Source organism: Protopterus annectens, chromosome 9.part0 (genome assembly GCF_019279795.1).
Source record: "Protopterus annectens isolate FY-2018-M chromosome 9.part0, PAN1.0, whole genome shotgun sequence".
NCBI lineage: Eukaryota > Metazoa > Chordata > Ceratodontiformes > Protopteridae > Protopterus > Protopterus annectens.
This window is the reverse complement of record NC_056743.1, coordinates 1,923,971,336-1,923,994,027: the sequence shown is the minus strand read 5'-3', so window position 1 is coordinate 1,923,994,027 and position 22,692 is coordinate 1,923,971,336. Positions and strand designations below refer to the sequence as shown.

Genomic DNA, 22,692 nt, shown 5'->3' with positions numbered 1-22,692 from the left:
CTTTTATATACCTTCCATTGTCATTATACAGTATTTCCCAACTTTGGTTACAGATTTAGAGCTTTTATACTCCTTCCATTGCTGTTCTACAGCATCTCCCAACTTTGGTTACAGATTTAGAACTTTTATACTCCTTCCATTGCCATTGTACAGTATCTGCCCAACTTTGGTTACAGATTTAGAGCTTTTATACTCCTTCCATTGCCATTATACAGTATCTGCCCAACTTTGGTTACAGATTTAGAGCTTTTATACTCCTTCCATTGCCATTATACAGTATCTGCCCAACTTTGGTTACAGATTTAGAACTTTTATACTCCTTCCATTGCCATTATACAGTATCTGCCCAACTTTGGTTACAGATTTAGAACTTTTATACTCCTTCCATTGCCATTATACAGTATCTGCCCAACTTTGGTTACAGATTTAGAGCTTTTATACTCCTTCCATTGCCATTCTTTCATCCCTCACCATGCTAAAACCTGACCGTATTGTAGCCCCTGTATGATCATGCTGTTGTGTCTGTCACACCAGGGAATCTACCACCAATGAACTGTTTGAGAGTTGTTCTGGCCAAACTGCTGCTACTCCGTGTAACTGTTCCTGTGCATCTCCTATGAGAAAGGGCCATAGATCTAACGAGTCGTCTGTTCAGCAGCATTCTCAGGATTGTACCTGCACTGGACAGTCCCGCTCAAGCCTTGAGGATGAGCTCAGGAGAGTCATTCTGAATGCCCCTTTCCGTGGTGATTTCATCTTCGTTCAGGCCTCCCAGAATTTGTAAGAAAATCTTCAGCAAAAAGTAAACCCCAACTCATTCAAACAGCTGCATCTGTTGTATGTAGCTTAGCCTATAAAAAAGCACATGGATTTAGGAAGGTTTGGGTGCACATTGAGACAGCGTACTGTGAATGTAATAAAGTATAGGGGCTTGACTCATGGTACTGGAACAAACTGTAAATTGTATATTTGGTGTAAACAGATTGAAGGGTATTGTTTTGAAAAACTTGTGGTTGGATGGATTAATAATCCTGAGAGTTCCGATTGGGGAGAAGCAAGTGCCATAAGAAGAGAGATATAAAGAGGAAATAAAGTATGTATTGTTTTGTTGTCATAAGACTGTTGTTCCCTGAAGTAATACAGGAGTTATTTTAGTAATATTTGTGTTGATTTGGTATGGGTGACCTCTTTTACATCAGTTCAACTGTTCTATTACCTGTTTCATATAGGAAGAATGTTGCTACTAAAATATGAATCAGTAAGTCAATCCATGTCAGAAACCTGATTGCTTCTTATTTGGAGTTTATATGTTTGAAAATATGACTTTTGTCAAAAAATGACTTTATTGTTGAAGAGTGACTAAGTCTGTAACTAAGTCACACGTGTTATCTGTTGCAGCATGTTTGGGAAGTGTGTTTTGGGGGGGAGAGTTGTGGAGAGGACCTGAAAGACCTCACTAATGCACTGAGCGGTATTGCATACGATTTCTATTTGTAGATCTGGCAAGCTTTGTTTAGTTGTTTATTTTATTTAACATTTGTCCATCTGGGACAGCTCCCATTTTTAGTGGAGGCCCAAGGAGAAACACTCCAGATGCATGTCTTTGGAATGTGCGAGAAACCCAAAGGAAACCCATGCAAATGCAGGGAAGACATGCAGACTGCACACAGAAGGCACGCCAGCCGAGAATTGAACCCGAGAACCTCTGCTCTGAGGCAACAATGCTAACTGCTGCACCACTGCACCCCTTACATTTATTAACCAGGATAGACTGAGCTAAACCCCATTTTCAGTGGTGGCCCAGGGAGAAGAGCTCTAAAGTAAGGTTACAGTTTATAATACAATAAAGTAGAGAATAGCAGTAGATTTTTTTCATAATTTTATTTTTTTATATGTTGGACAGTATATTATTCAGGAGTCAAAAACATGTCTTTTCAAATTTAGCTTGGGCTTCCATATCATTACATAACAAATGAAAACCCTACCAGATGCTTACTTTCTTTGATCATTCTTCAGACGGCATTGAACATTTATGCTAGCTGTTTTTCTTTTCTTTCCCCAGTGGACTGCAATTATTGTATGACATGTGGCAGTGACAAATCTCTGAAGCTGTGGAACCCGTACAAAGGAAGCCTGCTGAAGACATATACTGGACATGGCTATGAGGTGCTGGACACAGCAGGGTAGGCACCAGTTCTGTTTTGCTGACCATCTTTTCCTTTTAACTTCTACATGCACATTTTGGCATCAATGCCAACTATTTACATTCAGGTGATTTTATGAATGTGAACAGAAGATGGCAGAACTTCTGTGAAGTGTACCCAAACTACAGCTGTCCTGTATGAGGGGGAGCTAGGTGAAAAAAAAATGAATGAATGAAACCTTTTTTTTAGTTACGATGCAAAAAAATGTGAAACCTTTACTGTAAAGATGTAGCAAATGTAAAATATAAAGTAAATGTACTGAAACAGTAACTTGTAACAGACACACTCAGTCACATCAGTAAATCTCAATCACATACTTTTCATCACTTAACGCATTATCCCATTTAGGTGGGACCTGTCTAGAAAATATGTTATTTGAGTTTGAAATGTAACGGAATGATGCAGGAGGGACGGGGTTGCTAAACAGAACTGTACTAACTGTATATCTCCCAGTGCTGACTCCTCCCATGACACCTCTCCAGGGCCAGTGGGAGTGTCCTTTCTTGAAGACAGTCAAGCCTAGCAGCAATTTTCATTTCAGTTATTGGATGTTACTGCCTAAGGACTATATTCTGCCCTACATCAGTGGATCATTTTTGTTTTGCTGTACTTGTTGATTTTCTGCGCTTTTTGTAGTGGTAGATAGGTATGAATAATTATTTAACTAGTGATTAATGTTTGATCTAGCATGCTAATTAAAGTATTTATAATGCCATCTCTGTATTTGTTTTTGTATTTCTCTGTACAGTCACACATTTCTTTATATATTGATTTCTGAAACTGTGCTGCTTAATTTATTTTAGTAAATTTTATTTAATCAGTATCTAAAGCTTGTGACTGAGAGTAACTTATACAAGAGAAACTACGAGAGAGCGAGAGAGAGAGACTGGTCTGTTGATCAGGAATGGTGGTTGTAGAACTGCACAGTGTTGTTTGCCACTCCCACAATTGTGTGTGTGTGTGTAAGTGTAAGTGCAGTTACTGTAGATAAGACAATACTAGAAAGTACTGGACTTGGAGTGAGGTGACTGAATCTATGGGAAGCCAGTGGCTGTAATGCTTCTCTTTGGCTATTCTGCAAACAGCATATTTGGGTATGGTTAGTGTTGGTCATAGCCCAAGGCAGAGGTGCAGATTTCTATGTCCTCTTAAGGCCAAACTCCATCCCTTTATATTTATTTTTCATTTATGTTAATTTTATTCTTTATCTTGACATTCTGAGACTCAAAGAACTATGAATAATCCTTGCCATATTTATTGGCAGGGGATGTTCAGATTTATTGCCCATTGCTCTTTGACATTACATATTTACTGGTTTGCAGCAATATAGATGTTACAACAGGATTTTTTTTTAGCCTGCCAAACAGTTTTATCACCAAAGGTATCTGCACAGAAGTACCGCTGCAGCCATAAGCTAAGCCTGCTGAAGTATGCATTGCACTGCAGCTGTTATATGTTTACATTGTAGTTAGGAAACAGGAAAATGACCTATGAAGAGTTTGGAAAAATGTTAGTGGCATAACTGGCCAAAGAATACAAGTCCAAGGGGTTTTCACATAGTGATCTGACCAATGAGGAGTTGAGAACCACCTTGGGTAGAGTTGAAATTCAGGCCACTAAACCTGGAGTTCATTCAATGTAACTATAAGGCCTGACACCCCTTCAGGAACAAAAAAACTAAATATTTTTTTTCCAAAAAAACTACCACCCACTGAACAGTGGTATAAAAAGTTTCAAATCCCCCTCAATCACAGATAACACTGACTCCTCTGCAGACTTCCAAGATGGCTGCATATTGATTAACAGCTAGCTCTCCCAGTGTGAAAATAGAAACATAGCAGAGAAGGCCAGTGGACCTGTATTTCTGGGTGAATTTCAGTAACTGCGTAGTAAGTGCACTGTCTGGATGCCAGGAAAAAAGAAATACAGAGGACTTGAAAGAAAATCAGCTACAAAATGTAAGGAAAAAAAAAAACATTGGAAAAAAGTACTGCAACATTTTATCAAAAAGGGGAGCAAGCTCCAGACATGACTTCCAGTAACCTAGAAGAAAGTATGACAAGTGTTCACAGACCTGATTAAAATAAAGGAAACACTGATGGAGTATATCAACTCAAACAACAAAAGGCTAGAAAAAAATAAACGGAAGAAGCTTTAAACAGATATTCAGATGAGGTGATAAAAGTGCAAAAATCAGAGGTTGAAATGAAGAAAAGGCTGGCTAAATATGAGACTTCTCAAGAAGAAATGTTTAAAAAAATAATAGAATTAGAGGACAGAGCACATAGAGAAAACCTGTGATTTTCTGCTGAACCAGAGAAGCTGTAAGAAACAGACTGTATTGATTTTATGAAAGCACAAATAAGCAACTGGACTGGTATTCCACAGCAGACGTTTTGTGGCAGAAGGACAAAGTACTAAAAGTGGGAGATAGCAGACTGTTGTGGAGAGTGACTACTTGTATGCCAGGCAGAAGATGAGTACGTTTATTCCACTATTCAGGCAATGTCGAGAAGCAGGCATGAGATTCAAACTGCTGTACCCAGCTATCTTCAAAATATTCTTCTCTGAAGGGACAAAATCAGTTTCTGATGAAGTACCTGGTAAGGAGGAAATACAAAAGATTGTCCAACAAAAAGTGAGCTGTGAAACGGGAGGAGATTCTGCTTCTTGTTCTTCTGAGTAAAAGCCAGCAAAGGTACAAAAACGAACTATAAACTCCAAACAAGTACCCTTGACAGGAAAAACAGCAGTCCAATATTCTTTGATGCAGAAATCCAAGTTTCATTCACACAAGCAGCTTCCAAAGTTTAAAATCAAAGCACATAAGGCACATAAACGCCTTTCACCAACTCAGCATTTTCGTATAGTTAAAACAGACTTCATCAGATGCAGACTCAAACCAAACTACACATATTTATATCAGTTAATATTTAAATTATCCAATCAGCAACCCTAATAAATAAATGCTATTAAAAAAGCTTAAAAGTCCTGCCTTGTCATTTAATAAAATTAAATGTTAAAAACACTCTTAAAAAACTTAAACATTTTCATTCCAAGTGTTGATAAAATTTACGTATCACTAAATAATGATTAAATACAACTAAAAATTCAACATCATATAATACAACTTTAAAAAATATGGTGGTGCTGCGGTAGCGTTGTCGCCTCACAGTAAGACGCTGTCCGGTTCGATTCTCAGAGCATCTTCTGCATGGAGACATGTGTGAATGGGCGTACCTTCGTTGAAGGTTGTGCGTCAGGGCTGGTAACTCGGCATGTAAAAATCAACTACCAATCATTAGCGGATCGGAGTTCCACTGTGGCGACCCCTAACCGGGAAAAAACCGAAAGACACAACAACAACATAAAATTTAAAAGCTTGTATCTAAAATGCTATGTGAACTTTCTGGTATTTCTTTCTTAAAGGCTCCCTCTAGTGACTTTTAGTGGGAATGCACACAAATAGGAAACTTTTCCCTTTTTGATATTCATAGTTTAGCTGATCTCATTTTAAGTAATGGGACAATGGAAACATTATCATTTAAACCAGGAAGTGTCCCAGCATCTAAAGTGATTTGCCACCACAATTCCTTGTATTCAATTTTTTTCTTCCCACAGTTCGCCCCTTGCTTCCTTTTTTATTTGCTCCACCACAAAAAATAAGAAATTCGCTCTGTCACATACCTTAGTGTGCTTGTATAGAGCATTTGTTTCTTTGTTTTGTATATCATATTTATGCTCGTAGATCCTTCTCCTTAACTTACGCTCAGATTTTCCCGTATAGAATGATCTACATTCTACACAGGTAGCCAGGTACACTATTCCAGATGATTCACAGTTAAAATAGTCCTTGCCCTCAATCAATCTATCCCTACTTTCTATATGAACCTGATCAGTATTTGCTATATTTCCACACTGTGAGCAGCAGCCACATTTATAGGTCCCTCCTCTTCTCCTATTCCCTTCCTTCCTTCCTTTTGCAGTTGCTGATTAATTTAAATATTAATTGATATAAATATGTGTAGTTTGGTTTGATTCTGCATCTGATGAAGTCTGTTTTAACTAGATGAAAATGCTGAGTTGGTGAAAGGCATTTTTGTGCCTTTATGTGTTTTGATTTTAAACTCTGGAAGCTGCTTCTGTGAATTAAACTTGGATTTCTGTATCGAAGAATATTGGACTGCCGTTTTTCCTGCCAAGGCTTCTTGTTCTTCTGCTAATAAAGACCACAGAGACTGTACTTGTGAAATCTTTTCCGATGTTTCAACAGAAAATGCTTGAGAGAAGGAAAAAAGCACAGTGTTGACTAGAAGAATCGAGAGTATGTTGGAAATGAAGCAGAGACAGGATATGGAAGATGGAGATGAACAGGAATAAAAAGCAGTAACTTGGAAACTGACAAATGTGGGATTATAAAGTAATAATTATATTTGTGAAACAGGACAGAACAAGAAAATCTAGAAATATTGGATTTGTTTGGACTTTGTTAAACCTGTAGGGGACTCTAAAGCATATGCCCTACTTCATGTCATTAATGTTTGGAAAATACTTATGCAGGAGAAGAGGAGAAAGAAAGTTAACTGCAACGAAAACAATATTTTTGCTTAATGGTACTATTTTTATAGTGCATAATTTTTATTCCATGCTATGGCTTAAACTGTGAGCTTTGACCAGCTAAGAGCTACATGCAATCAATTGAACGCATAAGTGAAGTTAAGTAAATTTTTATCTGCACTTTTTTCAAATAATGCAAGTTTTAAATTAATTTGTTTCTGTTGCATTGAGCAATATCTAGCTGGAAGTTGTGGCTCTGTTTTTTCAGTTAAGGCTTGTTAAAAAACCTGCATAGCTAGTGATAAGTGGGGGTAGTTTACTTCATTGTTATTCAGTTTCTGTCTTATACAAGTGGTACAGTGAATTATTTTCTGCTTAAACTGTGAGCTTTGGCCAGCTAAGACATGCATGCAATCAAATGAATGCATAAGTGAAGTTAAGTAAATTTTTATCTGCACTTTTTTTCAAATAATACACAATTTAAATTAGTTTGTGTTGCATTGAGCAATATCTAGCTGGAAGTTATGACTCTGTTTTTTCAGTAGGTCCCCACCCACCCTGTTTTTGTTTTGGTGTTAATCTTGGTGGCTTTGAAACTGCCCGCCCCTCTTGTAAATTTGCACTTGGATACTCCTCCTGGGCCCATCTCATTTGCTCACTCAATTTTTTTTTTTTTTTATCTGCTTTTACTGTATTTGTGTTTCTTCCTACTTTATTTTGCTTTTGCGTCATCTTAAAAGTACTCAATTGTATTTATTACTGCTTGGTGTAACTCATTCTAAGCCTTTTAGTTTAAGCACTTGGGCTTCAGACCAGTTGTTTTACATTAAGAAGGTTTGTGGTCTGCACTGTAGTGGCAGAACAGGTAGCTTACATCCTTCTAAGTAGGGAACTGCTGATTGAGGGCTCAGTGTCTGTTATTCTAAAAGTGTATTAATTCTGGTTTAAGCACTTGGGCTTCAGGCCAGTTATTTTACATTAAGAGGGTTCGTGGTCTGCACTCTTGTGGGAGGAGAGGCTGGACTCTGCCCTTCTGAGCTGGGAATTTCTGGTTAAAGGCTTATAGTGCCTGCATATTTGAACTGCTTCTTACTGAAATTGGTACACCTTGTTTGCTGTAGCATAGACTAGATCCAGGCCTGCTGAATCTAGCTTTGTTTGTATAACTTGAGCACTAATCCAGGATTTCTTTAAAGTATTCAATTGTATTTATTACTGCTTGGTAGTAACTTGATTAAAGTGTAGCTATCATTCTAAGTCTTTTGGATTAAGCACTTGGGCTTCAGACCAGTTGTTTTACATTAGGAAGGTTTGTGGCCTGCACTGTGGTGGCAGGGCAGGTAGCTTACATCCTTCTAAGTTGGGAACTGCTGATTGAGGGCTCAGTGTCTGTTATTCTAAAAGTGTATTAGTTCTGGTTTAAGCACCTGGGCTTCAGGCCAGTTATATTACATTAAGAAGGTTCGTGGTCTGCACTTTTGTGGGAGGAGAGGCTGGACTCTGCACTTCTGAGCTGGGAATTTCTGGTTAAAGGCTTATAGTGCCTCCATATTTGAACTGCTTCTTACTGAAATTGGTACACCTTGTTTGCTGTGGCACAGACTAGATCCAGGCCTGCTGAATCTAGCTTTGTTTGTATGCTTGTTGTTTGTTTGCTTATTTCCCTGAAACGCTAATTCCACCTAAAACGCAGCTTTTCAGCGCTTCTGTGGATCCCTAGTGATATCTGCATTGCTTACTGTACTTATTTCCTTGTTTCACTTGAAAGAAAGTTACTGTTTGTCATTTTCGCATTTAAGTTACCTGTAACACATTGCATTTAAGTTACCTGGCACTTGCTCACTAAAGCAATTATATAAGTCAGCACTAAAAAATTAAAAGCACTACACCCTCACAAACTCCCCTTGAGTACCTTGTTCCCCATTGGCCCTTTTTTCAATTATAAAGGAATTCCCAATACTATTCTAGCATGTCCAAAGGTCAGTTGTCAATTTCCTCTCCGGTCCAGCTGGTGAATCTGGGAATCTTGAGGCAATGTTACAACTGCCTCATGTACACAGACAACCCTCTCCTCCTCCCAACAAATTCCAACACATGTGAGAGATGCAACCATATAGCCCAACTGGAGACTAAGCTCTCTCAACTCAGTACTGGCGTAACCAGTATGGAGGAGAAGGAAACCACACTCACTACAATTCCAGTCTCACATAGACCTACCACGACAGCAAACCAAACACATAAACACACAAAAACATACTCTGAGGCTCTAAATAAAAATCTGCCTAAGCAGCAGAGACCTCCAAAGCAGACACCCAAGCAACCGCTACCCCAAATCAAAACACATACAACACATAGCTCACAAAGCCAGTGTGCCGAACAGTCACAGTCCCTAAGGCTAAACAACACACCTAATACACTTGTAATAGGTGACTCTATCGTCAGGCACACTGACATCCCGCTCACCAGGCTGAACAAGGAGAAGGTCACGGTGAGCTGCCACATAACACAAGCACTCAGGTCACTCCAAGGCAAGTACAAATATGACTCAGTCATTGTCCATGCTGGTGTGAATGACCTGAGACGTACCTCCCTGGACTAAATGAAAAGAGACATAGAGGAGCTCTCTGAGCATGTAGCCCAGGCCGGCATGACCCTGACCTTGAGTAGCATCTTACCCTCACCAAGAATGATGCCACAATATGAAGACAAGATGATCAATTTCAACAATTGGCTTAAGTATTGGTGTCATTCAAAGGGGATCCAATGCCTGTCAGCCTGGGATGACATGCTCGACAAGCCACGATGCTTCGCTAGGCACGGCTTGCACCTGTCACCCCTGGGCTTTCGGATATCGGCAAAGGCTCTTGCTACCCCCATAGTGCCTTTTTTAGGCAAGGCTCAAAAGACAAACCCACCTCCGTAGGTATCACAATGGATAAGAAACTAAGAGTAATGCTACTCAATGCCAGAAGTCTAAACCTCTAGATGCACGCACTCGAAACTCTCCTTAGCATGGAGAACATCGATATCTGTGCAGTAACAGAAACCTGGTTCAAGGCTCCCGAGAGCACCCCAGCACTACCAGGTTATACCTCATACCATGCTTTTCGGCCCCAAAACTTGGACCGAACCACAAAAGGAGGGGGAGTATCAATATTCGTCAAAGATGCCCACACCTCCAGGTTGGTGGCACAGCATGAAGCATCAGAGACTATCCATATGCAACTAACAGTGGGTAAAACTGCCTTCCAGTTTATAGCCTGCTACAGACCACCCTCCCAAATCCAGGAACCCCACTCAGCCTTCCTGAGAACACTGGAAAATATGAAGGTCTCTCCAAACACCATTATATTGGGCGACTTCAACTACCCAAACATAGACTGGGAGCATTACTCTAGCTCCAACACCCTAGCCCAAAGGTTCCTAGAATTTATAAACTCAGATGCTATGGAACAACTTGTTACCACTCCCACAAGAGGGGAAAACGTACTGGACCTGATCATCACCAACATGGGGACTCTATGCTCCACACCAGAAGTGTATCCCTCACTGGTAAGATCAGACCATAAACTAATCTCACCGGATATTCACATACCGACCCCACCCCCTGCCCAGAAAACCACAGTGAAAAACTTCTCTAAAGCAAATTTCACACTCCTCAAAACCGAGGTGGAATCCTTTAAAGCCCCCGGGCCTGTGGAAAATACGGCCCAGACCGCAGAATCCTTTATAAACGCATTCTATGAACACTTTCAGGAATGCATGGATCATGCAATCCCAAATAAAATCAAGACCCAATCCTCCAAAGGCAGACGTCCTGTCTGGTGGACCCCAGCCATAAACAAACTGTACAATAGAAGGAGAAAGCTACTACATGATACAGCAAAATCCTAAAAAGGGAAGGCATCCCTGATCAGTATTAGCAAAAAACTACGGGCACTCATAAAATCGTCTAAGGCCAGCTTCGAGAGAAAAATTGCACAGGACATTAAGGATAATCATAAGGCTTTCTTTAGTTATGTTAGGAACCTGGGTGGGAATTCCCAGATATGCTCAGAATTAGTCCAAAATGACAAAAAATACACCAAACCCAGAGACATTGCCAACATCCTAGCTGACAGGTTTAGTGCAAACTTCTCCCCCCCTCCCCACCAAAAGGGCAAATATCTATCCCAGCAGAGTGCTGCCCCCCTGACATCTCAGATGCTCAGGTAAGAGCCGCCCTCTCCAAAGCAAAAAACACAGCATCAATGGGACCAGACGGTGTCCCGGGCTGCGTCCTACATGAACTCCAAGAAGAGCTAAACCCAAACATAAAACTGTTCAATCTCAGCCTTCCTACAGGATATGTACCCAAAGAGTGGCGTACAGCAACAGTGGTCCCTCTCCACAAAGGTGGTGCCTCAACGGATCCTGGAAACTATCGCCCCATAAGCCTGACTAGCTTGGTCTGCAAAGCTATGGAAAGGATCATCATGGACCTCATAAATAAAGATATTGGGGACCTACAGACACTGGATCCTACCCAGTTCGGCTTTAAGGGCAGATCCTGCCTCTTAAACCTGGTCGATTTCTTTGAAACAGTCACCAAGGCCATTGACGAGGGGAAGGTGGTCCACACAGCCTACCTGGACCTCGCAAAAGCCTTCGATACAGTACCCCACTCGGGCATTATAGATAAGCTCACCAGCTTAAATATAAACCCCTATGTCACTAGATGGGTTGCAAACTGGCTCAAGGACAGAACCCACATGGTTAAAATTGCTGGAGCCATGTCAGACTCCAAACCAGTTACAAGTGGCATCCCACAAGGCTCAGTCCTGGGACCTCTCTTGTTCGGTATATATTTCTCGGAGGTACAGGCCAACACGGAAAGACTGTGACTGACCAAGTTCGCAGATGACTGCAAACTGGGCGCCATAATCGACTCTGCATCCGACACAAGCATCCTCCAAAAGGTACTCCTAGAAACAGACAACTGGTGCCAGAGCCATGGCCTCAAGCTAAACGCCAAAAAGTGTGTAGTCATCCCCTTTGGCAAAAACAAAGTGCCCACAAATTACTACATTGGTGGTAATCCATTAAGTACGGAAGAAGTAATTAGGGACCTGGGGACCCAAGTTGATAGCAATCTCTTATTTGACAACCACGTGGCCAAAGTGGTTAGAAAAACATTTTATATAGCCCACCTAATCATGAAGGGATTCACATCTAGATCAGGGGAGGTCATCGTGCCTCTTTACTCATCCCTCATCAGGCCCATAATTGAGTACAATGCCCCTTTTGGGATGTACCTTACCAGACACCTGCAGCAACTGGAAAGACCCCAAAAGTACCTCACCAAGAGGATCAAAGGGCTGAAACAGATGCCATATGCTGCCCGGTTAAAGAAACTCCAGCTCTACTCAGTGGCATACCACCTGCTCAGAGGCGATCTGTGCCTGATGTATAAAGCCATGTCCAACCCGGAGTAAATGGACATGCTGCACCTCAGAAAATCCAAATCCCATCGAGTTATGCGCTCGAGGGACTTGAACCTCAGCACTGAAATAAATAGGACATGCTGGAGGGACAGATTCATAACCCAGAGGCTCCCTTCACTCTGGAATAAAATCCCAGTCCAGGTTAGGCAGAGTCCCTCATTGACTCTCTTCAAGAGGAATCTTGATGAGTGGATGGGAGATCGTAGGTTTACCCTGGGTATCACTTCTGTGTCACTGTTAGACAGAGGCACAGTATACTAACCTCGAAAAAGGGCATAGCAAAATTAATTTAAAATGGGTGGCGAAAGCCAAACACACTCTGGCTAGGCTTATAAATGCCCTAGGGCAGATAGCCTAGTTATGAACCTATGAACATATAAAGTAAAGTTTTCAGTTATTTTTGTGTAATGGGGATACTAAAGTAAACAGGTGTTGTTTTTTCTTTCTCCCTTCTTCTCTCTTTGCTCAGTTTTAAGGAATGCAGGCACTGCAATATAAAAAAAAAAAAAATAAAAAAAAAACGGAGTCCTATGCAGAGGTGTACGCATATACCCTGTATGAGCACTTAAGCAGCTGTATAGACTCGGCTGTGCCTGACCGGATCAAAACCAGGTCCTCCCATAAAAAAAAAAAAAAAAGCCACCCTGGTGGACCTCAAGTATAAACAGGTTATATAAGAAGATGAAGAAACCAATGTCTAAGAACAAGAGGGAACTGACTCAGCAGAGGAGGAATTCCCTCCACAGCTTAAACAAACAAATCAAAAATCTTTTCAAGTCCTTCAAAGCTAATTACAAAGCTAAAATAGCATCCGTAGCTAAGGATAATCGCAAGGCATTCTGTAACTACATCCAAAATCTGAAAATGAATGCTCAAGTATGTGCCAAACTGGTAGTGAATGGTATCACTCATACTGTACTGAAGGAAATTGCCAACCTGCTAGCAACCTGCTAGCTGACAGATTTGGAGCAAACTTCACCCCTTGTCTCCACCGGCCATATGCCAAAGCATACCTCCCACCAGTCTTCAACCTATTATCTCTAGAAACAGTTCGTGTCTGTGCTCTCCAAGGCCAAAAGCATGGCTTCAGTGGGACCAGATAACATCTCAGGTTGCCTATTAACCAATCTAAAACAGGACCTAACGGACCCACTTGGTGCACTCTTTAACCACAATCTGAGAACTGACTATGTTCCAGAAGAATAGAAAACAGCAACAGTAATCCCCCTGCACAAAGGAGGGCCATCAATGGACCCTGGGAACTGTAGGCCCATATGTCTAGCCTCATCTGCAAGGCTGTGGAAAGTGTCTATATTAGATAATCGAACTTTCAAAAGTTCAACTGTCATATGGTCGACCATATGATCGAACTTTTAAAAGTTAGAATATCTAATAAAAAAAAATAACTACACAAATAACCTACCTGAATGTTTTAGGCAGGGGAGAAAGCCCCCCTTCACCCCCCACCCTCGCTCTTTAAATATACCAACTCTGAGATCACACTACAGTGCAGAAAAGGGAAATCTTCCCATTCTGCGCTGTACGGAGATCTTCGTTAAAACGTTTAAACGTTCAAAAATTCATTCATATGGTGTTGACCATATGACACTCGAACTTTTGAAAGTTTGATTATCTAACATAGACCCTATGGAAGGAATCATTATGGATCTTATCAGCAAGGACATAGGCAATCTTCAAACTCTAGATCCAACCCAGTTTGGATTTGTTAAGGGTAGATCATGCTGGTTAATCCTGGTAGACTTTGAGAAAGTCACCAAAGCCTTGGATGAGGGAAAAACAGTGCATACATCCTGTCTTGACCTAGGCAAGGCATTTAACACAATCCCCTGCTCTGGTATTATAGAAAAACTCTCCCAACTGGGAATTAACCCCTTATGTCACTAGATGGGTAACCACTTGGCTCACCAACAGAACACATAATCTCAAAGGTGGTGACCCACCTCTAGAAGTAGGCCAGTCACCAGTGGCATACCATAAGGACCTTTACTGTTTGGAATTTATTTCTCGAAAGTCCAGGCAATTGCAGACGGCCTGTGGCTGACCAAGTTCACTGATGATTGTAAACTAAGTGCAATCATTGAGTTCCCCAACAATCGTAATATACCGCAGAAGGGGTTAATGGAGACAAATGATTGGTGCCAAAGCCACAGATTAAAGCTAAATGCAAAAAATGCATTATTGTTCCCTTTGAAAAAGCTGAATTCCCTGCTAATTACACTCTTGACTGCACCCTCATAAGTTCAAGCCCAGTGGTACGAGATCTGGGTATATAAGTTGATAGCAATCTGAAATTTGACCACCAAGTTTCCGCAGTGGTGAGGAAAGCCTTCTTTTAAGCACCTCTCATAAGTAAAGGCATTTGGTCCAGGTCTAGGGATGTTATAACTCCACTGGACTCTACCCTCATCAGACCAGAAGTTGAGTACAATGCTCCCTTTTGCATGTACCTCACCAGGCACCTACAATAAGTGGATAGACCCCCCCCCCCCCAGAAGTTCCTCGCCAATAAAATATAGGGCTTCCAAACCAAGACCTACATGTTAAGACTGAAAGCCTTGTCACTGTACTCTGTATCATGTAGGCTGCTAAGAGGCATTCTGTGCCTGGCCTACAGGGCAGTCTCTGACCCTGCCCTAATGGAAATGCTGCACATTTGCAAATCAAATGGCACAAGAATCACTCACTTTAAGGATCTTAACCTAATCTGTGACATGAACAAGAACATGCTGGAGAGACAGGTACATCTCCCAGAGACTGCCACTCCTTTGGAATAAACTCCCAATTCACATGAAACAAAGCTCCTTACTGGTCCTATTCAAATGCAACATAGATAAATTGATGGATGACCACAAATTCACTCTGGGGGTAGTGTGCATGTCCTTCATGGTCAGGGGCAGTCGGTCTTGACCATAGAATCTCTCTGTGAATGTCACTGAACTAACCAAGGACAATTGGGGCATCTCAGGATAAACATGGCTACACCTTTGAGGGCTCTAGGACCGTTAGCCTAGTAACCTGCTATGAACCTATGGAGACATTCTGGCAAGCTCTAGGTGTGCAGCATGCAGAAAAAGGACAAATCACTCTATTCCCTGATTACCTCAAAATACAGCTTAAACTGCACAGAGTAAAGCTGGAGCCAGGGGTAGAATTTCTCAAAGTAACCAAGAAAATGAAACAGCTTGAAGTACAAAAAGAGGGGGGAACACAGAGAAGCTGAATTTGCAGAAAAGGAAAGGCAAAGTCAGGTCAATAAAGAGATGTTCCATCTTTATTGAATTCATGTGAGTAGCAGGGATAAAACGCCAGCCCTGGAGGCCCAAGTCAGCACTAAATTATTTCCTCAGTATAATGAAAGGAATCATTTTGATAGTTTTATTTAGGCATTTGAACACGTGTATAATAGGACCAAATAGACCGTGCCCCATGAACAAGGTTTTAAACCTTCTCCGTGCTCGTGGGTAAGACCGTGCTTATCAAGTTGAGTGACACTGAATGTCATCATTATTTAAATGTGAAGCTAATTCTGTGCAACTGTTATATATTAGTACCCGAAAGTTTGGTGAACATGTGGGAAAAGCAGAAGACGGTGCTATGTAATTCATCTGTGGATGTCAAACTACTATTTTTGAAATGTTGGGTGACCTTAAGATAAGGGAGCAAGCACTCAGTACTTTGACTGAAGATAAGAGAAGCTGGTTTATGTATCAAGAGTGCACCATGTTAGAAATGATCAGTTAAAAAGGTGACCTCTGTCTAGCTAGTGGGTTACAGCTGCACAGGGAAGAGATACACAACACTACACTTATCTACTCCATTTATTTCCTCTCTGTCGAACTGCCTAGTCCACTGAACATAATTTCCTCCTCAGCAGTTTTGACATTGAAGCTCATTTGCCACCTTATGGACCATACATCAAATTAATTTTGATTTCCATATAGACCGAAAGCCCTGTTTTCTATTATAAGTTCATAGGTGATTACTAGGCTACTGGCACAAGAGTCTTTACAAGCCTAGCCAGTAATACCCAGGATGTGACAATATTGTATCTTAATTCCTCAGATGTGGGATGGGGCAGTATCCGGGTAGTGGGTCTGGGTGTTGGAACCTTGAGTCATCTTACAGGCTGCCTCTTCTGTCCATAAGGGACATGGGCAGTACCCCAGGAGTGAATTTACGGTTCCCCATCCATTATCCAAGTTCTTTTTGAAGAGAGTGAGGGATAGGCTTTGTTTTATGAAGATGGGAAGTTTACCTCCATAGACGAGGTAGCCTAAGGGATATGACTCTTTCTCAACAACAAGTTCTGTTAGAGTCACAAATAAGGTTCAGGTCCATGGAACACATAGTCATCGTATAATTTTTCTTGGTAATATGTAACATTTTCATCAGGGCTGGATCAGAGAATGCCTTATATGTCAGGCATAAGTCACCTCTCAATAAATGATATGAGATGGAGTAAAGGGATAGGGCCTTTAGTTGGTCCACATAAGACATGTGTCTTACCCATTTTATTTCTTTTAGGGAAGAACCTATGGGGCTACTCCAGTTGGTGTAAGTAGCTGGTTAGGAAAATGTAGAAGGGAGCATTGTACTCTATTATGGGCCTGATGAGGGCCAGATGCAATGGCAGTATGCCTTTCTTTGACCCTGATGCCATGCCTTTACTTAAGTTGAGCCATGCAGATGGATTTCCTCACTAGAGTAGCTACCTGGTTGTCAAAGTTTAGGTTACCATATGTGTATCTATCTCCCTGTCTGTCTATCTATCTATCTATCTATTTGTGGTCCTAGATTCCTCACCACTGGGTCTAAATTTAGGGCTATTCTATCAGTATTACAATTTGCCGAGATATCTGATTTACCAAAGGGTATGATTACACATTTTTTAGCATTTAATTTCAGACCATGGTTTTGGCACCAGTCGTTTGTCATTTTTAGACCTGTATGTAGGATGTCAACATTGTTTGGGGACTTGATGATTGCTCCTAGCTTACAGTCATTGGCAAGATGGTGAGCCAGAGGCCCCAAACATTGGCCTTCAGTTTAAAGAAGTATATACCAAACAGGAGGGCTCCCAACACTGAGCCCTGTGGGACGCCGGTGGTAACAGGTTTCTTATCGGTAGTGGTTTTGCTTATCTGGACAATGTGTGTCCTGTCACTGAACCAGTTTTGCTATCCACCTAACAATGTAGGGGTTTATGCATAACACAGTAAGTTTATCTATGCTCCCCTAGTTGGAGGGATTGTGTTGAAAGTTTTGGCCAGGTATTGATAAGAAGTATGTACCATTTTACCCTTATCTATGGCACTAGTAACTTTCTTGAAGAAGCCCACCTAATTACCCTCATCTATGGCGCTAGTAACGTTCTTGAAGAAGTCCACCTAACTGAGCAGGTAAGACCTACCTTTGACAAAGCCAAATTGTGTCTGATCCAATGTTTGGAGATGGCCTTGCAGGTAAGACTGGTCAAGCTTATGTCTCTGTAGTTCCCTGGGTCAATCCATGGGCCCCTCTTGTGCAGAGGATGACTGTTGCAGTCCTCCATTTTCCTCGGACAAAGCACATCTGGAGATGGTGGTTAAAGAGGGTTTCTAGTGGCTCTGATAGATTCTGGTTTAAGCTATTTAAGAAGCATCCCGGAATGTTGTCAGGATCCATAGTGGCTGTGTTTTTGGCTATAGCAAGCACAGTAAGGACCTGTTCCTTCACAATAACTGATAGGGGAATAGTTGCTGGTATTTCTTTGGGTGTGGTAGGAGGTGATAGGGGAGAGGGGAGAAGTTTGAACTGAACTTGTTGGCCAGTAGGTTTGCTATAGTTTCAGGCTGGGTTGTAAGTGTTGCCGTTCATGATTAACTCAGCATATTGCTAAGCATTTTCTCCTGAGGTTCCGAACATAATTTAAAAAAAAGCCTTATGGTTATCTTTTACCTAGGGAGCTATCTGTGCCGTGTGGTTTTCTTTGGCAGATTTGACTAGCTCTCTAATTTGTTTGCTTAGACTGGTGAGTGTCTTCTTGCACTGTTTGTCAAAAACACTGTTTACTGTTAACTACAGAAAGATTCAGCAGCTGGTGTGTGATATCAGTGCTAAATAGATATAAGCATTAACAGTTCGCTGTAGTTATGCATTTTGTTAGTGTTTGGTGTTGTAACATATGTGTGTATCTCAGAGATTCAGTACCTTTAGCTCTGTTCTAAGCTCAGAATGAAAAATGAACATTACTGTTCAGATATCTTGTATGTGTTTTGTGTGCAAGGTAAATAGAAACTAGATGCGTGTAGTCTGTGTTTGTCTCTCTATTTTGGCCATCCTAAATAAAAAATGTTATGTGGAGTCAGAAGTAACCAAAACAAGTTGTTTCATCTTTCTTTCTTTTAAGAAAGGGTACTATGGCAGATACCTGTAAATGTCTGTCTTTATGATATTTCTTTTAGAAAAGTAGAAATTATGGATCCAGGTATTCTATTTATTCCTGACTACTAGCAGAACATTTGAGAAACCTAAATAGATTTATTATGCTACATTTCGGCATATCACAAGGGAAGACCTCCTCCCTGTACATTTACGATATAGGTTCATAGGTGTTTACTAGGCTAATGACCACAATGGCCTTTTTAAGCCTAGCTATGCATTATAAATCTCTGACAAGCTCTGATACCCTTGAGAAGTGTAAGCAGGGGCTTCGGGGATGAAGTATTTACAGGTTGCCTGGGTCCATTGGAGACACAGGTGCCAAACCAGGGATGAACGTCTTGTTCCCCAGCCAGTTGTCCAGGTTGCACTTGAATTGGGTTAGGGAGGAACTCTGCTTCACATGGATTGGGACCCTGTCCCAGAACCGTAGTAGTCTCTGGGATACATACCCGTCTCTCCAGCAGGTCCTATTTATATCACAGGCAAGGCTTAAGTCTTTAGAATGGGTAATTCTGGTGCTGTTTGTTTCGCGGATATACAGGAGGTCCATCAGAGTGGGGTCTGACCATGCCCAGTATGTCAGACATACATCTCCCCTCAAAGGCCTGTAGGACACAATACAGGGATAGAGCCTTGAGGTGGGGTCTGACCATGCCCAGTATGTCAGACATACATCTCCCCTCAAAGGCCTGTAGGACACAATACAGGGATAGAGCCTTGAGGTGGGGTCTGACCATGCCCAGTATGTCAGACATACATCTCCCCTCAAAAGCCTGTAGGACACAATACAGGGATAGAGCCTTGAGGTGGGGTCTGACCATGCCCAGTATGTCAGACATACATCTCCCCTCAAAGGCCTGTAGGACACAATACAGGGATAGAGCCTTGAGGTGGGGTCTGACCATGCCCAGTATGTCAGACATACATCTCCCCTCAAAAGCCTGTAGGACACAATACAGGGATAGAGCCTTGAGGTGGGGTCTGACCATGCCCAGTATGTCAGACATACATCTCCCCTCAAAGGCCTGTAGGACACAATACAGGGATAGAGCCTTGAGGTGGGGTCTGACAATGCCCAGTATGTCAGACATACATCTCCCCTCAAAAGCCTGTAGGACACAATACAGGGATAGAGCCTTGAGGTGGGGTCTGACCATGCCCAGTATGTCAGACATACATCTCCCCTCAAAGGCCTGTAGGACACAATACAGGGATAGAGCCTTGAGGTGGGGTCTGACAATGCCCAGTATGTCAGACATACATCTCCCCTCAAAGGCCTGTAGGACACAATACAGGGATAGAGCCTTGAGGTGGGGTCTGACCATGCCCAGTATGTCAGACATACATCTCCCCTCAAAGGCCTGTAGGACACAATACAGGGATAGAGCCTTGAGGTGGGGTCTGACCATGCCCAGTATGTCAGACATACATCTCCCCTCAAAAGCCTGTAGGACACAATACAGGGATAGAGCCTTGAGGTGGGGTCTGACAATGCCCAGTATGTCAGACATACATCTCCCCTCAAAAGCCTGTAGGACACAATACAGGGATAGAGCCTTGAGGTGGGGTCTGACCATGCCCAGTATGTCAGACATACATCTCCCCTCAAAGGCCTGTAGGACACAATACAGGGATAGAGCCTTGAGGTGGGGTCTGACCATGCCCAGTATGTCAGACATACATCTCCCCTCAAAAGCCTGTAGGACACAATACAGGGATAGAGCCTTGAGGTGGGGTCTGACCATGCCCAGTATGTCAGACATACATCTCCCCTCAAAAGCCTGTAGGACACAATACAGGGATAGAGCCTTGAGGTGGGGTCTGACCATGCCCAGTATGTCAGACATACATCTCCCCTCAAAGGCCTGTAGGACACAATACAGGAATAGAGCCTTGAGGTGATCTGCACAGCACATTTTACTTAAGCCCTGTATTCTTTTAGTGAGGAACCTCTGTGGGTGTTTCAATTGCTGGATTTGTCTTGTTAGGTACATACCAAAGGGGGCATTGTACTCGATGACAGGTCTGATGAATGCCAAATACAGTGGAACAATGACTTCCTTGGACTTGGATGCCATACCTTTGTTTATAAGTTGTGCAGCATAGAATGATTTCCTCACTACTGTAGACATGTGATGATCAAAGGCTAAAATTGCTATCTATGTGTGTCGATAAGTCCCTGACTACTGGGTCAACTTTAAGGAGTGTGTTGTCAATATGATAGTTACCAGGGTGGATGACTTCCTGAAGGATACCATTATGAATTTCTTGGCATTTAGTTTTAGTCCATGGCTCTGACACCAGTTGTTTGTCTGTGTTAGCCCCTCTTGGAGAACATTTGTATCAGTGTGGGATTCAGTGACAGCTTCTAATTTGTAATCATCTCCAAATTTAAGTCAGCCAGAGACCACTGACATTGACCTTGACTTCAGAGAAGTAAATGCCAAAAAGGTGTGGTCCAAAGTCTGATCCCTGAGGAAACTCAACTTGTGACTGGCCTCATTGTAGAGGTGAGCTCCCCAATTCTAACCTCCTGAGTCCTGTCTGTGAGCCAGTTGGCTATCCACTGGGTGACATACGAGTTGGTCAACAATGCCCGAATGGGGTATTGTGTCAAATGCCTTGGCCAGGGCAAGGTTCATAGGTGTGTACTAGGCTAATGGCCCTGGAGCCTTTACAAGCCTAGCCCATAGATGTGCCCTGGCATCATGTCGCCCGTTAGTTCCCAGTACCTCTTTCAAGTAGAGCCACTGGAGTGATCCCTGGGGTGAACTTTCTATTACCCAGCCACTCATCAAGATTTCTCTTGAAGAGGGTCAGCGAGTTGCTGTGCTTGACATGTATAGGAAGTCTATTCCATAGCATGGGCAGTCACTGGGTGAGGAACCTGTCCCTCCAACGTGTTCTGTTGATTGTGGTAATGAGGTTGAGGTATCTGGAGCGTGTGGTGCGTAGGGTTTGGAATTTCTTTAGATGTAGCATTTCTAACAGAGTTGGGTCCGACATGTCTTTGTAAGTCAACCAGAGATCACCTCTAAGTAGGCGATATGAGACAGAGAATAGCTGGAGTCTTTTGAATCTGTCCATGTAGGACGTGTTTAATGCCTAGGATCCTCTTCGTGAGGTACTTCTGTGGCCTCTCCAGCTGTTACAGGTGTCTAGTGGGGTACATGCCAAATTGGGGATTATACTCAATGACTGATCTAATGAGGGAAGAGTAGAGAGAGAGAGAGAGAGAGGATGACCTCTTTTTTTCCTGGATGCAAAACCCTTGGTAATGAGATGTGCCACATAGGAGGACTTTCTGACCACAGTGGCAATGTGATAGTCGAAGGAGAGGTTGCTGTTAACCTGCATCTCCAGGTCTCTTATAACACCTTCAGTGTTCAGTGGGCTCCCATCGATGTGGTAATTAGTGGTAACTGAGTTTTTACCAAAGGGGATGACAATGCATGTTTTGGCATTTAAGCTTAAGGCTATGGTTTCGACACCAGTCATTGGTCTCAATGAGACCTTTCTGTAGGATGTCTGCAGCACTTGAGGAGTTAATAATGGCTCCCAGCTTGCAGTCATCTGCGAACTTGGTCAGCCAGAGTCCCTTTGTGTTGGCCTGGACTTCTGAGAAGTAGATGCCGAACAGGAGAGGACCCAGGACTGATCTCTGTGTGACTCCACTTGTGACTGGTCAGCAGTCTGACTTACAGTCTGCTACTTTCACACTGTGTGTTCTATCTGTGAGCCAGTTTGCAACCCACCTAGTGATGTAGGGTTGATGCCAAGTTTGGTGAGTTTATCAATAATTTCCGAATGAGGAATGGTATTAGAGGCCTTGGCCAGATCGAGGTAGGCTGTATGCACTGCCTTGCCTTCATCCACAGCCTTGGTGACTGACTCAAAGAAGTCAACCAGGTTGAGCAGGTATGATCTCCCTTTCACAAAGCCAAATTGCATGGGGCCTAGAGTTTGGAGATATCCTATAGCTTTGTTAATCAGGTCCATGATGA

At 42.2% G+C, this 22,692-nt stretch overlaps 1 protein-coding gene across 2 annotated transcripts in view; it reads left to right on the top strand.

The window, feature by feature from the left end:
* WDR83 (WD repeat domain 83) overlaps positions 1–22,692 on the top strand; it is a 346,786-nt gene that overhangs the window by 19,481 nt on the left and 304,613 nt on the right. For both annotated transcript variants that reach the window (XM_044084728.1, XM_044084727.1), the window contains exon 2: positions 2,063–2,183. In XM_044084728.1, coding sequence (XP_043940663.1) covers positions 2,063–2,183 — 121 coding nt within the window. The remainder of the gene's footprint in view (positions 1–2,062; positions 2,184–22,692) is intronic.